The following is a 15,000-nucleotide window of genomic DNA, read 5'->3' as shown; positions in this document are numbered from 1 at the left end:
CTTAGAAGAAAGATTAATCGCTCCTCCTTGGATCTTCTTTTTATCGCGACGTTTCGAAGAACGAGCCGCTAAAGAGAATCACCGCAAAACCGATGCGCGGCTTCCGCGGATATCCTCGAGGCTTACCCTTTTCGAATGATAGAGAGAGAGATAGAAAGAGATAAAGAGAGAAAGAGAGAAAGAAAGAGAGAGAGAGAGAGAGAGAGAGAGAGAGAGAGAGAAAGAGAAGCAGTTTTGAGAATAAGAGAAAGAGAGAGAGAGAAAGTGAGAAGAGAAAGGAAAGAGAGAGAGAGAGAGAAAGAGAAGCAGTTTTGAGAATAAGAGAAAGAGAGAGAAAGAGAAAGAGATAGAGAAGCAGTTTTGAGAATGAGAGAAAGAGACATGATCGTCGTTTGGTGGAGCCAGAGACGCTTTAAATTAGGAACAAATGCGCGTTAAATTTACGGCCCAGGACCGATTTACGTCCTTATTTACTCGTACCTCCTTCTTCCTCCTCTTTCGTTTGTCCGTTTTACTCTCCGCGGTTTTGACGCTCCCGTAACCCGTTCGTGCATAAATCCACGTTAACTTCTCTCTTTCTCTCTCTCTCTCTCTCGATGGGGAAGACCCTCACGAAGAGTAGCGGTCACGATCGTTTCTCTTCTCCTTTCCCTTTCTCTCTCTCTCTCTCTCTCTCTCTCTTTTTCTCTTTCTCTTTCTCTCTCTCTTTCTCTTTCTTTATCTCTTTCTCTCTCAGTCTCTCATTATCGGTAAACCAAGTCTTGATTCATATTACTTAATCATTCAACGATGAATTACGTAGAGAAAATTCTTGATAACCAAGATTGTCAGACTAATGGAGAAGATTTATTTATTTATATCGATCGATAAATAAAGAAAAATGAACAGATAATATTTATGTATAGAAAGAGAAAAGAAAAAAAAAAGAAAAAAAAAAAAAAAAGAAAAGAGCAAATGAATATCATTGAGGACCAATGAAAAAGAAGAAACCTTTCATATGTAAATTATTCATTTCGTGATAAAATTAAGCTTCGATCGTTTTCATTTTGTCGTGATAAATATTACGATTAGTGTCGGTTAGATGTAGTGAATTTCTACATCGATCGGAGATAAATAAGTACGATTAACGGAATCACTTAATAGTGTCTTTCGAAGTGGGTTTCGATAAACGAACTCGTGGCGAATATTAAATCGTTTTCCTTAGACGAGAAACTTACGTCTTTCGTTTCTTATCTCCGTAAATTTGTTTCTTTTCTTTTTTCTTTTTTTGTTTCCTTCCACCGTACGGTTCATCGATATAATAATAATAATAATAATAAAAAAATAAATAAATAACAAAATGAAATAATAAAAAGTAAGAGAGAAAAAAAAAGAAATGTCGAGCGTCTATTCGATATCTCTTGTAGTTTCGTACGATACGATACGATACACGGACATTCCACATTCATCATTTAAACATATTTATATAAAAGTACGTAACTATGTGGAGAACATGATTTTATTCGAATTATCATACCTGCCGGACATGTTACAAATTAAAAGATCATTAACAATCTTGCATCATTGAATCTTGTCCCGCTATATATTTATTTTTCATCTTCACGAGGCTTATCTCGAATCGAATGTAGATGTAAACGTAGAATCCCAATTGACTGCAATCGTTCGAAGACAAGAAGAAGAAGAAAGAAAAAAAAAAAAAAAAAAAAAAAAAAAAAGAAAAAGAAAAAAAAAAGAAGAAAGTAATTGAATTTCTATAGAGTCGTACGTGGAAATTAAATCTATATCGAAGCAATCGACGTTAAGAAATGCAAACTTAAGTCGAATACATATTTTGTTTCTTTTTTTTTTTAATTTCCAAGGAAATGAAGGAAGAGGAAAAAAAGAGTAAAAAAAAAAAGGAAAAAAAAGGAAAATAAAAGAAAAAGAAATGTAACGTTAATTATCGATCATAGATTCGTTTCGCTTACCGTTAGATTGACAGAGAAAAAAGATACGAAATGTTGTCGAACAGTAAAAGAGAAGAAAAACTATGCATAAAGAGAGAAAGAGAAACAGAATGGGAATATATATATATATATATGTGTGTGTGTGTGTGTGTGTGTGTGTGTGTGTGTGTGTATATGAGAGAGAGAGAGAGAGAGAGAGAGAGAGAGAGGAGAAAGCAAGCATGGCTTTGACCAGGATGTCGATAAAGCTACGCATTGTCCGATGGTCACGTGTTTTCGCTTATATACACCCTCTCTAACGTCTCCAACCCCTTCTCACGGTAGTACTTTCGCGCTACCCTCGACCCAGGCACCGTCGTTGTTTATATATTAAACTATGGGGTTAATACCGTGGCTTACTCTAATACCGGGGCAACCCTTTGGCCCTGCGATATGCTGATAAGGAATATGCATGCAGACACGCTTCTCTCTCTCTCTCTCTCTCTCTCTCTTTCTCTTTCTCTCTTTCTCTCTTCCTTCTCTTTGGATCCTCTTACACGTTAGTTAGATTCTCCTAGATGAGAATTAGGATTCGTCGAGAGTTCTTTCTTATTTTTTCTTTTCTCTTTTTTCTTTTTTTTTTTTCTTTCCTTTTCTTTTCTTTTTTGTCTTTTTCGAGAATTTTATCACGTAATATATATCAGAAATGACAAAGAAAAAATTTATTTGATATCTGTAATCTTCGAACTTTTGAAATTTCAACGTTTCACAGAATAAGTTTATATTAATAATTAAATTCAACGAAAACATTCGATATCCGTTAATAATTATTACAAAACATTTCAACGTTTTATTATTTCGAGAATACGACGCTTTAAAGCTTTTATACTGTTTTTTGGCCAGGGTTGACGAGATCGAGCGTCTCCAGTACAGAGAAAGCGTTGAAAGGGAAACGAAAATGAAACCGAGACACGCATACATTCCTTGCAAAAAGAGACACGGAGAAAGAGAAAGAGAGAGAAAGAGATAAAGAAAGAGGGAGAGAGAGAGAGAGAGAGAGAGAGAGAGAGAGACCATCGAAAAAAACGTCGCTGAAAGCTTTCGATTTCCGGGGCACTGAAAGAGAAAGAGAGAAGCTATCTGATGTTCTAGTTGAACAGAAAAAGAAAAGTAATGTTTGAAGGTTCGAGGCCCGCGAGCTTCGGCAAATGATTCGAGTACCGGAACGCGGATGAAGAGGGCAGATAATAAAATGAAAATGGGTAACGCTTAAAGTCAAGGGTTGGGGTAGAGTCGACCCCGAGCTAGCAGTAGCAAGTAACAATGCGAGATACAGAGCCGCAAGGGTGAAAGAGGGTGGAGGGTCGCGTACTCGGGTTCACAGATAACACACTTCTCTCTCTCTCTCTCTCTTTTTCTCTCTCTCTGCCTCTGTCTCTTTCTCTATGTAACTCATACTCACATCTCTCTATCTCTCTCACTCCTAACAACATCCAAAAGCTCGCTTCGCTCTTCACCCATCTCCCTACTATCTCTCTCCCTTTCTTTCTCTCTCTCTCTCTCTCTCTCTCTCTCTTTCTCTTTCTCTCTCTCTCTAGCTCTCTCGTTCGTTCTCGTGGTTGTTCTGCGGCAGTGTGCCTGCCTCTGTACGTCACGAAAACGCGAGCCACCCTTCTGGAAACACGTTGCATTGGCGTCGACATTTTAGCATTGTTTTCCGCAGTATTCTTTCTCACATAAATGTCCAGTGAAAAGGAAAAAAAAAAAAAGAGAAAGAGAGAGAGAGAGAGAGAGAGAGAGAGAGAGAAAAGCCAAAAAAGAAAGAGAATTTTAAACTTCTAATTAAGTTTGCAATGAGATTTTTAGAACAGCTATTCTTAATTCCGGCCGTATGATATTCTTTAAACGTTTTATCTTCTTCGGCATACTATAAATATGTATATGTCTGTACGTGTGTATGTGTGTGTGTGTATGTGTTTGTGTGTGTGTGTGTGTACGTGCGACTTTGTTTTACGTGTATTCCTGATTTGTCAAGTTATAGAAATATTTATACATTAACGTACACATGTATATTCATGAATTTTTTCAAATATTTATCGAGAAATGTTTCGATTAAAAACAAATTTTATATTTGTTTCAATCAAAAAAAAAAAAAAAAAAAAAAAAAAAAGAAAAAAAGGAAAAATAAACAAATAAATAAAAGATCGCGATTGAAAATATATTTGAGAAGCAATCGATCGAATACGCGATTAAAAATTAATAATAGAATGACGGTAATGATGGTATTCGTTTGAAATTATATTAAAAGAAAAACTAAAATGATACTAAAATGAAACTTAATGAAATATACGAAGGAAAATACAATCGTAGTAATGTAAAATGTCAATTAAACAAAACGAACGAGATATTTTCATGAATTTTTTGATTCGATTATTTCAATCTGTTACCGTTCGTACGTAATCACGATCGGAGATTGTTAAATATATATATATATATATATAGAGAGAGAGAGAGAGAGAGAGAGAAATAATTAGAACGAATAGAGAAGTTCGATGACGTAGATCTCTGATTGACAAACGCTTTTAAACCATCGACTGTTCGTTTCGACTTTGCTCTTGTGATAGACGCTGATTAGTCCATGACGCGAGGATCACTGAGATCGTGACATCCTCGTGGGACTTCTCTCTCTCTCTCTCTCTCTCTCTCTTTCACTCTCTATTTATCTATCTATCTATCTTTATCTTCATCTTCGTCCTCAGTTTCCCTCATCACAATCCTCGATATGTTTCTCTATCCTCATCTCGTTTTCAGAGAGAGAGAGAGAGAGAGAGAGATAGAGAGAGAGAGATAGAGATAGAGAGAGATAGAGAGAAGAGAGGATTGTTCCACCATGTCGATAAATTGTCCGAGGTTAACAGGTGAGTACGAGCCGAGAGACGGCGATAATAATGGCGGCGATAAACGCGTCAATAATACGCCAACCTGTGCGCACTGAAGAAGGCGCGTTCGCGTTTGCGAATAGATATCACCATAGAACCTAGGATCCTAGGTTATGTATATCATTCTCTCCCTGGTTTACTAGCTATTAGATACTACGATTTTATACAAAACTTATGAACTCTGACATCTGTCTATACACGGATACCATTGAAAGGTTTTACTCGAGTGGAATTCTATCTGTTATTTCTAAATATCGAACTGTCTTTAATAATTTCACCCCAACCTCCTATATCTCTTAACTACTCTTCTCTGGTTGATTTATATTAATAGAATAATTCAAGACGCTTAATTATTTAATGTTTTCATTGTATAAATTATTAATATTTTTAATATATAAGATGAAGAAGAAAAAAAGAATTGTTATTATTAAAAAATGATACGATGAAAAATATTGTCGATCATGTGAGGGTTAATAATTAACCTTAAGAGGGCGAGAGGGGGGGGGGTGGGGGAAAGAAAAAAGAAAAAAGAAAAAAGAAAAGAAAAAAAAAACAAGCAAAAAGAATTTTATTAGAATCTATATTTACAGTGGGAAGGTTATTCGAAGTTAAAAGCATACTTAACGGCTATATCTACAAAATATACATGAATAAAATGTATTGCTGAAGATAAAAAGATTCAACAAGGAAGGCGGTTCTCGTATAAGGGATCATCGAAGGAGTGCTACGTGAATCGAGATATTCGCGCGATGAAATTAACGTGTAATTACTATTGACAATCCTCGTCAAGAGGCTTGACAGGATGGGTAGGTCTTTGAACGGGTGGGTGCTTACCAAGTGGACTTGGTATGTACATAGGTATACACACATATATACACACACACATACACACACATATATATATATATATATATGTATACATAGAAACGACAGGCCTATGTTCGAATAGAAGGTACACTGTCCGAATGTATCGCCGAGTCATTGGCGGCATCGAAGAAAATAGAGAAAAAATTTGAAGAAAGAGTAAGCATTGACCGTGCTCGTGTTCGTACAGACGTGCGCGCGCGCGCTCGTGCACTCATGGGCACGGGCACGGGAACGGGCACGGGCACGGGCACGGGTAAGAGCACGGGCACCGGCACGAGCGGTATCTACATTAATGATGTGGCAATATTTTATTAAACATACCGACGCACTTCGATACTCGAAAGGTTCTCTCGCGGTCCAGTGGTTCCCAACCGGTTTTCTTTCTCTCTTTTTCAAACAGGACAGATGCATACTAAATCTCCATGTTATCGCATTTCTCGCCCGATTTCATTTTTCATCCGACTCTTTCTCTTTCTCTCTTTCTATTTCTTTTTTCTTTTTTTCTTTTTTTTTTTTTCCTTTTGTTTCCTCCTTTTCTTTTTTTTTTCTACGAATGGAACGAAGTGTATCGTTCTTCAATAAAAATCGATAAATATTCATTCCATACGTACGAATTTATAAAATTATTTTTCCTTTATCACATTTTAGAAAGAATGAAGACAATGATAATATAGATTTATCGTAATGTTAAAATTAAAATATTTATATATATATATATATATATATATATATATATATATATAATATTATCGAATATTGATCTAATCGAAATAATTAATTTTTATAAATTAAATATTTCTTTTTGATCTTACATGATTGGAAAATTGTATAAGACGTTGTTAGACATCTCAGGAGATGATCTCCTTCTCTCTCTCTCTCTCTCTCTCTCTCTCTCTTTTTCTCTCTCTTTCTACTTCAACGTGTCCTTTTATTTTCATCTTGTAGTAGAGAGCTTTTCAATCATCTCTTTCTATCCCTATCCCTTCTCCCTCTCTCTCTCTCTCTGTCTGTCTCTCCCTCTCTCTCTCTCTCTCTCTCTCTCTTTCTTTATATCTTTGTTTCTCTCCGCACGAGAGAAGAGAGTGGGCGTTCCTTATCTCTCCGAGAAGCATAGTGACTTTTTTCCATACGCCTCGTAACTACGGATCACGTGTCTAATTGTTCGGATAAAACGGTGGAACGAGGGCACGGTGCATAAAGTACGTTTAGCTCGCTAGATCGCCCGTTCCAAGGTGCTTCAGCTTTCTCCTGTGCATGTGCGCTTTGTACACTCGGTGTACACGAGAAAGAAGAGAGAAAACTATTCGATCGATTTAATAGCGTTAGACGTTGATTAGAACGGTTTCTAAACGTACGTGATATTAATATCCATAAATTCTTATTTCACCTCACTACGAACTCGTTCTCAAATCGTTTTTATATAGTTACATTTAACAAATCGAGATAAGAGATTAACCAACGAAGTAAAACGGGGTGAAAGTGTTACCTCGTAATATCTTATTTTCTGCCACCCCGTATAGGCATGTAAATGCATCGTGCAGATATATTTATGCGAGAGGGTATTACGGAGAGTGCGGTACCTACGTGTATCTTGATGGGAAACACTCCCACGATTATGTGGCATGCAATGCAATTCCCTTTGCCTTGCCCAACCGGCGAGCACCCAACATCGTTTTCTCTCTCTCTCTCTCTTTCTCTTTCTCTTTCTCTTTCTCTTTCTCTCTCTGTCTCTTCTTCTTTCTTTCTTCTCTTTCTCTTTTACTCTCATTTCGTTTCATTTTCTATCCTTCTCTTTTTATTTCTCCCTTCACATCTCGAGTTCACGTTCTATGGATGGCACCGGTATTAACGATCTAATTAAGAATATGAGCCCCGAGGCCTCCGTGAGATTCTTTCTCTCTTTACTTCTTTATTTTCATATTCTCCTCTTCTTAATCCTTATTCCTTCTTCGTTCATAAGTTCATAGTAAATCACATAGTAAGATTCACTCTTGTCCGTGATTCTTTCGTTCTCTTGAAGTATTAACATGAGAGATCATAAACGATTTAATCACGTGAATAAAATGATTATTACGATAGATATAAAATTCTTTTCTTTTTTCTTATTCTTTCTTTTCTTTTTATTCTCTCACTTTTGTCTTTAAGTCATTCGATAAGTGACATGTAAATATATTAGGTGGACCGGAAAGTAATGTCGTTTTCGCACAGATGCGATATTTGATTGTAATTAAAAATAAAAACTTGTTAAAAATTTATTCGTTTGAATTTAATTTAAGAAAGCGACATTACTTTCCGGTCCACATTATAAGTATTCAAGTCCAGATATTACGTAGCTTGAAATACACATCGAAAGATTCTATCAAACGAACGATCTTAACGTTCCTCAATTCAAAATCTCTGACGAGAATAATTTGTAATAATCATAAATTCGATAAAATATATATGATATTAATCGAAAGTCAATCGATAAGAATCATAATTAATTTAATTGTTATCATATAAAGTTCTCTTTCATCTTTTGTAACTCTTATGAATGAATTATTGAATTAATTCATTCATAAGTAAATATCATTATAATTAAAGAACTTATATTAATAATATTAATAATACATACATACATACATATATATATATATATATATATATATATATATATATATATTAGGTGAACCGGAAAGTAATGTTGTTTACGCGCAGGTGCGATATTTGATTGTAATTAAAAATAAAAACTTGTTAAAAATTTATTCGTTTGAATTTAATTTAAGAAAGCGACATTACTTTCTGGTCCACTTAATATATATATATATATATATATATATATATATATATACGTATGGAATATAAATGATCCTTTTAAATTGCTTATACGTAAGAATATTATATGTTAGGGAAAAATGATTTTTATACCGAACGTTACGTTATAAATCGAAAGTCTAGAGAGACCACCAAAGGAATTTGGAGAACGGACTTGTGGGATACGAAAAACGGAAGACCTTTCGTCGCTCGCAAAGAAGAATCGGGTCTCGAAAGAGAGTCGAGGGGAAAAAAAAAAAGAGGAAAGAGAAAGAAAAAAAAGAGAGAGAGAGAGAGAGAGAGAGAGAGAGTTGGCGAGTCGCGTAAAAGAAGAAGAAGAAAAAGAAGAAGAAGAAGAAGAAGAAAGAGAAAGAGAAGAAGAAGAAGAAGAAAGAGGGTGGAAAAAGGTTGAGAGAAAAAAAGGCGGAAGGAGGATCGTCGGGAATCGGGGCATTAGCATAAGCTAAAGCGAACTAAGCGCGCCCATATAGCACGGAAATAAATAGCCTCCCATCTCCTATCTATGGGTAGACGCGAGGTTTAGTACGGAGCCCTCTATCTCTCTCTCTCTCTCTTTCTCTCTCTCTCTCTCTCTTTTTCTCTCTCTCTCTCTTTTCATTTTGTTCCTTTTCGTCCTTCTGCACTCGTACCAAAAACCCTACCAACCACCTATCTCTCTTACAAGAAACCATATACGTGTTTTTGTTGTATGTGTAAAACAATAAATGTACGGTTTCTTTACACATACACACAAACACAAACACATATATATATATATATATATATATATATATATATATACATAAGTACCTACGTATACATTTTCTATCAATTTATATGTTCCAGTATAGTTTAGTGAATATTTTTTGAATATTTTTATTTATCATTGTATATAAATGCTTTTTTTTATATAATTAAAGTTTCGGTAAAAATATATATGTAAAAATATTAATGTCACCTTTTTTTTTTTTTTTTTTTTTTTTTTTTATAAATTTTTATGCTTTAAAACGTAACGCGTATAAATATAATTTCTGTCTATGCATATGTTTACATGTATGTATACGTTTCTTTTTATGTGACAATAGATTTAATCTGTCTTGTAAAGATTTATTTATATATATATATATATATATATTTTTTTTTTTTTGATATCGTATTCCGTCCTATCCTTCAACCATTGACTAAAATATTCACGTGTTACCATCGAGTCGCAAATTTTTCTCTATGAAAGAAGACAAAATCCATGTTAGGATGTTCGCGATCGTCGAATAGTGGTTAACTCGTTTTGCGAGGGAAGAGAAAGATGGGCCAAGAGATAGTTTGCGAGAATGCTCGACTCTTCGGACAGACCCTGGCTTGTCATCGAAAATGAACAGAGCGAGAGCGAGAGAGAGAGAGAGAGAGAGAGAGAGAGGAAAAGAGATAGAACGTAAAGTCCACCATCTCCGTAGAGCTGGACCGAGATGGATTCTGGATATCGAACAGAGAGAGAGAGAGAGAGAGAGAAAGAGAGAGAGAGAGGAGAAGAGGGAGAGGAGAAATGTGAGAGATAGGAACGATGAGAAACGCATTGTCTCGTACGTTTCTGCTCGATGACGATCGTGCCTCTCCGTTTGCTGCTTCGAGTTGGATGACAGTTCCCGCGATCTTATCTTGTCGTCGATTAGACGAGCTCGACGTTGAGAGACATAGCAGCTTCGAGTTCTTCCGGTGGTATACTGTGGATCGCTGGACCGAGGAAAGACAGGCTCGGTCATCATCCGATTTCTAGAATCGATCGTGGGATCTATCGATTGATCCTTATTCAACGATGGAAAAAAAAAAAAGAAGAAGAAAAGAAAAGCAAAAGAGAATCTAACATTTTCAAGTAATACGATTTCATAAAAGTGTTCCGTGAAAATGCAAATGTTGATCACGAAAATTTGTTGAAATCAAAATCATTGAGTATCGATAACGAACAATCGTGTTTGTATCACCTAATCGATATCGAACGCTGTCTAACCTCCTACTCCATTCAGACTACATTCTGAGAGTTAGCGAATCCATCGAGATAATGTCCAGCACCAAATCGACGCGTTTAGAATTTCTAAACGTCCTTTTCGAGAATGTCAGATAGCAAAATTCAAGAGATTCGCCTACACCTGCCGTGTATTTTCCATCTTTCGTCTTCTACCCTCTTAACGAGGGACCGCCATTTATATGTTAAAATATAATACACGTAAGATTCTCTAAGTGAAAATTCATTTTCGATCCTTCGATCTATCGAGACGTGTATACAATATACAAAAAAAAAAAAAATAATAAAAAAAAAAAAGAAAAAAGAAAAGTAAATAAATAAAATACAAGAGAGTGAAATTCGTTTCATGATTTCATATCATGAGATAGGCGTTTTGTGGTATATAACATATATATAATACACGAAAGATTTTCTAAATGAAAATCGTTTTCGATCCTTCGATCTATCGAGATGTGTATACAATATATACAAAAAAAAAAAAAACAAATAAATAAGTAAATAAAATACAAGAGAGTGAAATTCGTTTCATGATTTCATACCATGAGATAGGCGTTTTGTGGTATATAACATATATATAATACACGAAAGATTTTCTAAATGAAAATCGTTTTCGATCCTTCGATCTATCGAGATGTGTATACAATATATACAAAAAAAAAAAAAAAAACAAATAAATAAGTAAATAAAATACAAGAGAGTGAAATTCGTTTCATGATTTCATATCATGAGATAGGCGTTTTGTGGTATATAACATATATATAATACACGAAAGATTTTCTAAATGAAAATCATTTTCGATTCTTCGATCTATCGAGATGTGTATATAATATATCAAAAAAAAAAAAAAAAAAAAAGAAAAAAATAAAAAAAAAAAAAAATAGAAAAATAAAACAAATAAAAAAATAAAAGAAAATAAAAATTCATAAAATATAAAACGAGGAAATGAAATTGCATTTCATGATTTTATACCATGAGAAAAACATTTCGTCGTATACCAGGTGAAACATATGATCTCTTACAACTTAGGAACTAGTTCAATACATATATATATATATATATATATATATATAGAGAGAAAATATGAAAATCCATGCATCGGATAACGATATGTTATATAAATTTTGTTAAATACCTCATTTACTTGAAATGATATAAACGATCTTATCCTCTTTATTTCTCTCATGGAAAACCGTATTATATTTTCGTAAGAGAGATCACGTTGCTCACCCGGTAGGTATATATCATAAGATATATATATATATATATATGTATACACCATGGTACATATATTCCATAATAAAATCCAATCTTGACGTTGGGAGTATCCGAAAGGATCGTTACCTGTCGTGAAGAGAACGATAGCCTTGAGGCAGCTGTACTCCGCGGAATCAACGTGTAGGGCCTTCAGCTTCTCCACTTGTTCTTGGAAGATCCTTATGTGATCCATGAAAGCTACCACGCGATCCGCCGCCATAGGGGACGCGTGAAGACCCGCCGCTGCTAAAAGTGGCGCCACATGAAGCGGCATAGAGCATTGGCTCGCATTAAGTACGAATAATTCGCTCCAGACTAGCCTTAGCAGTGCCACCTGATCGGTCACCTGAAGGTCAGGGAAAAACGGTATGTTTCTTGCCCATTCAACAGCCGAAAAAAGAAGCCTCGCTGCTAATTCGCAGATACTGTCGATTCCCATGATGTTACTTTGTTGCACGCACTGTCCGTATCTCGATGTTGGATATGGTTCAGCGCGCAGGAGCAGGCTTATGTAGGACGAGAGGTAGGAGTGCCCGTTTAGGCTCGCGCACGCGACCGCGTCACCGTTCGTCAAAGCGAATTGTCCTGGTAGACCTGGCAGCGATGGTTGCGACGGTGGCACGCGTCCTCTCTGAACGGCTGAAACAAAAAGGATAGAATGTTATTGATATATAATATTTTTTCTTTTTTTTTCTTTTTTTTTTTTGCAAATTCATTTCTATCATACGTATTGTCAATTAAACATGTGATAATATATTCAAAGGACAATGATAATCGTTCAAGACTATAAGTTTTACGATACTTATTACGAGCTTAACATAGTTCTCTCGAAGATTATTATCTATTAATTATGACTTGAAACTATTTATCGATATACATATTTGTAAATATACTTCCTTTTTTTTTTTCTTTTTTTTTTCTTCTTTAAATCGAAAAATGTTTATATCTATCGTGAAAGAAATATTTCGAATTTTTATGTTAACATTTTATTTATATAAATTTTTTATAACGGTTGAATTAGTTAATAATTAGTTAATATATTTGCGATTATTAGTCATCAATTATAATTATTTACTTCCTTGAATCGTATTTATTGCCCTCCCTGATCGCCAGGTATTTATAGTAATTAAGAACGGCTAATTAAATAAGGAATTATCGTCGTAAAGGAAACGTAAATCACATAGGCATACTTGCACGCGACATTTTACGAGAGTGCCTCCCTGCAAACAGGAGAACCGACACCTGGCCAAGCGAAGGAGATGTCTCCCTCGAGTATGAGCAAATATTTTACAACGACAAACTTGTTTGAAAGGAGGAGCAATACAGACGATTCAGTACAACATCGTTGTAGAAACGTACGAAAGAGAGAAAAAGGATTGAAGAGAAAAAAGAAGAAGAAGAAGAAGAAAGAAAAAAAAAACAAGAAAGAAAACTTTTTTCTTCTTGCATTTTCCTTTCTACCTTTTTCTCTCTCTTTTCCTTTCCCCCCTTCTCTTCCCCTTAAAAAAAAAAAAAAAAAAAAAGTCCAGTGCCCATTTCATCCTAATGCTTCCGTGAACGTCGAGAAGTAATCAGTACGATTGATTTCCGTGACTTTTACTTCGTAGTCACCCATCGAGTTTATTATCGTAATCTGTGCTACGATCTAACATAAGAGGATATGTTGACGATCGTATAATAAAAAAAAAAAAAAGAGAGAGAGAGAGAGAGAGAGAGGGAGGGAGATAAAAAAAAAAGATAAGTACGAAGTGTGCAAATCGATTCTATCCTCCCACCTATTACATTTTATATGCGTACGACAAGGCGGAAGTAAATGTTAAAACAAAGTAAACATATCATGATATTTATTCAGCCGTGATAGCTACTTATCTTTTATCTTAATTTATTCAAATTATGATAAGTTAATTTTATAGATAAAGAAAAGGAAAATAAAAAGAAAAAAAAAAAAAAAAATTTGTATTTAATAAATCATTAACAATCTATAATGTCATGTAATTTTAAAGTCGTGTCACTTACGTACGTACGTACATACGATATATATCTATATATCGTGTGTTTCAAATTTTATTTTTCTTCAAGTTTGATTTCTTTCGTTTCAACGAGATTAATTATTGAAATCGTATAAATATATTCGAAGTTTATCTTTTAATTTCTTTTCTTTTTTTTTTTTTTCTTTTTTTTTTTTTTTTAATATTATTCAAATATAAGTTATATTTAATGATGTAGTTACAATTATACTACTGCAATCAATGTAATGGTATATACTTGTAGCTTTCGCTTCATATAAATTTCTTTTTTTTTTCTTTCTTATAGATACGCAAAAAAAATTATAGTTCAATATTAAAAACAATATTAAAAACAATATTATATTAAAAATATTAAATACAAATAGAACGTCACATTTCATTCGATGGACATACGTATATATTTACGACAATAATAAATAATAGATAATAATAATAATAATAATACAATAATAATAAATAATAAATAACAAAGAAAATTTTCTTCCTTATCGTAAACAATTTCGTATGAATATATTTCTTTCCTTTCTTTTTTTTTCTTCTTTCATTGATGATCGATTGAAAACAAAAATATACGTAGATCATTCGTTATCAATTAAAAAAGAAATTTTACTCGGTTCATGAATACTCATAAATATAAATTCTTTCGATCCTATCGATATTTGTCTTTTCTTTTCAACAATGAAACAAAAGAAGATGAAGATGACTATGACGAAGAAGTAGAAGAACAAGAAGAAGAAGAAGAAGAAGAAGAAGAAGGTAAAAAGAAAACAGATAAAAATCATTACGATGTCTCGTCTTCCTACCGCATTCTTCTTCCGCAATTATCGCCCTTAACTACCGGCCTATATCTCTTTGCCGTTACGAGAAGGACACGAACGTTGTTCCCTCTTCTCGTTCTTCTTCGTTTTTCTTCTTATTCTTCTTCTTCTTATGTGCCGTTTGCCACGAGTCCATTCGCGATCGGCGCCTCTACTTTCACTTGCAATAACCGTAAAGGTAGAAAGAACGTCGGCAAATACGTCGGAGACTCGACGAGGAGATCGTCTTCGAAATTAATAAAAAAGGGCTCGTCACGATTTTCATTTGACGAATACATTTATTAATATTCCATAAGTATTGAACAATAATAATAAGAAAAAGAAAGAAAAAGAATTAAAAATGTATTTATCCCTTGAAAA

The 15,000-nt window shown here is 34.2% G+C and overlaps 1 protein-coding gene across 2 annotated transcripts in view; it reads right to left on the bottom strand.

Moving 5' to 3' along the window:
- The window catches only part of LOC124948007 (COUP transcription factor 2), a 125,451-nt gene that overhangs the window by 57,713 nt on the left and 52,738 nt on the right, over positions 1-15,000 (bottom strand). For both annotated transcript variants that reach the window (XM_047490998.1, XM_047490999.1), the window contains exon 3: positions 11,883-12,434. In XM_047490998.1, coding sequence (XP_047346954.1) covers positions 11,883-12,434 — 552 coding nt within the window. The remainder of the gene's footprint in view (positions 1-11,882; positions 12,435-15,000) is intronic.

This window comes from Vespa velutina, chromosome 3 (genome assembly GCF_912470025.1).
Source record: "Vespa velutina chromosome 3, iVesVel2.1, whole genome shotgun sequence".
Lineage (NCBI taxonomy): Eukaryota > Metazoa > Arthropoda > Insecta > Hymenoptera > Vespidae > Vespa > Vespa velutina.
This window is presented reverse-complemented; position numbering and strand designations above follow the sequence as displayed.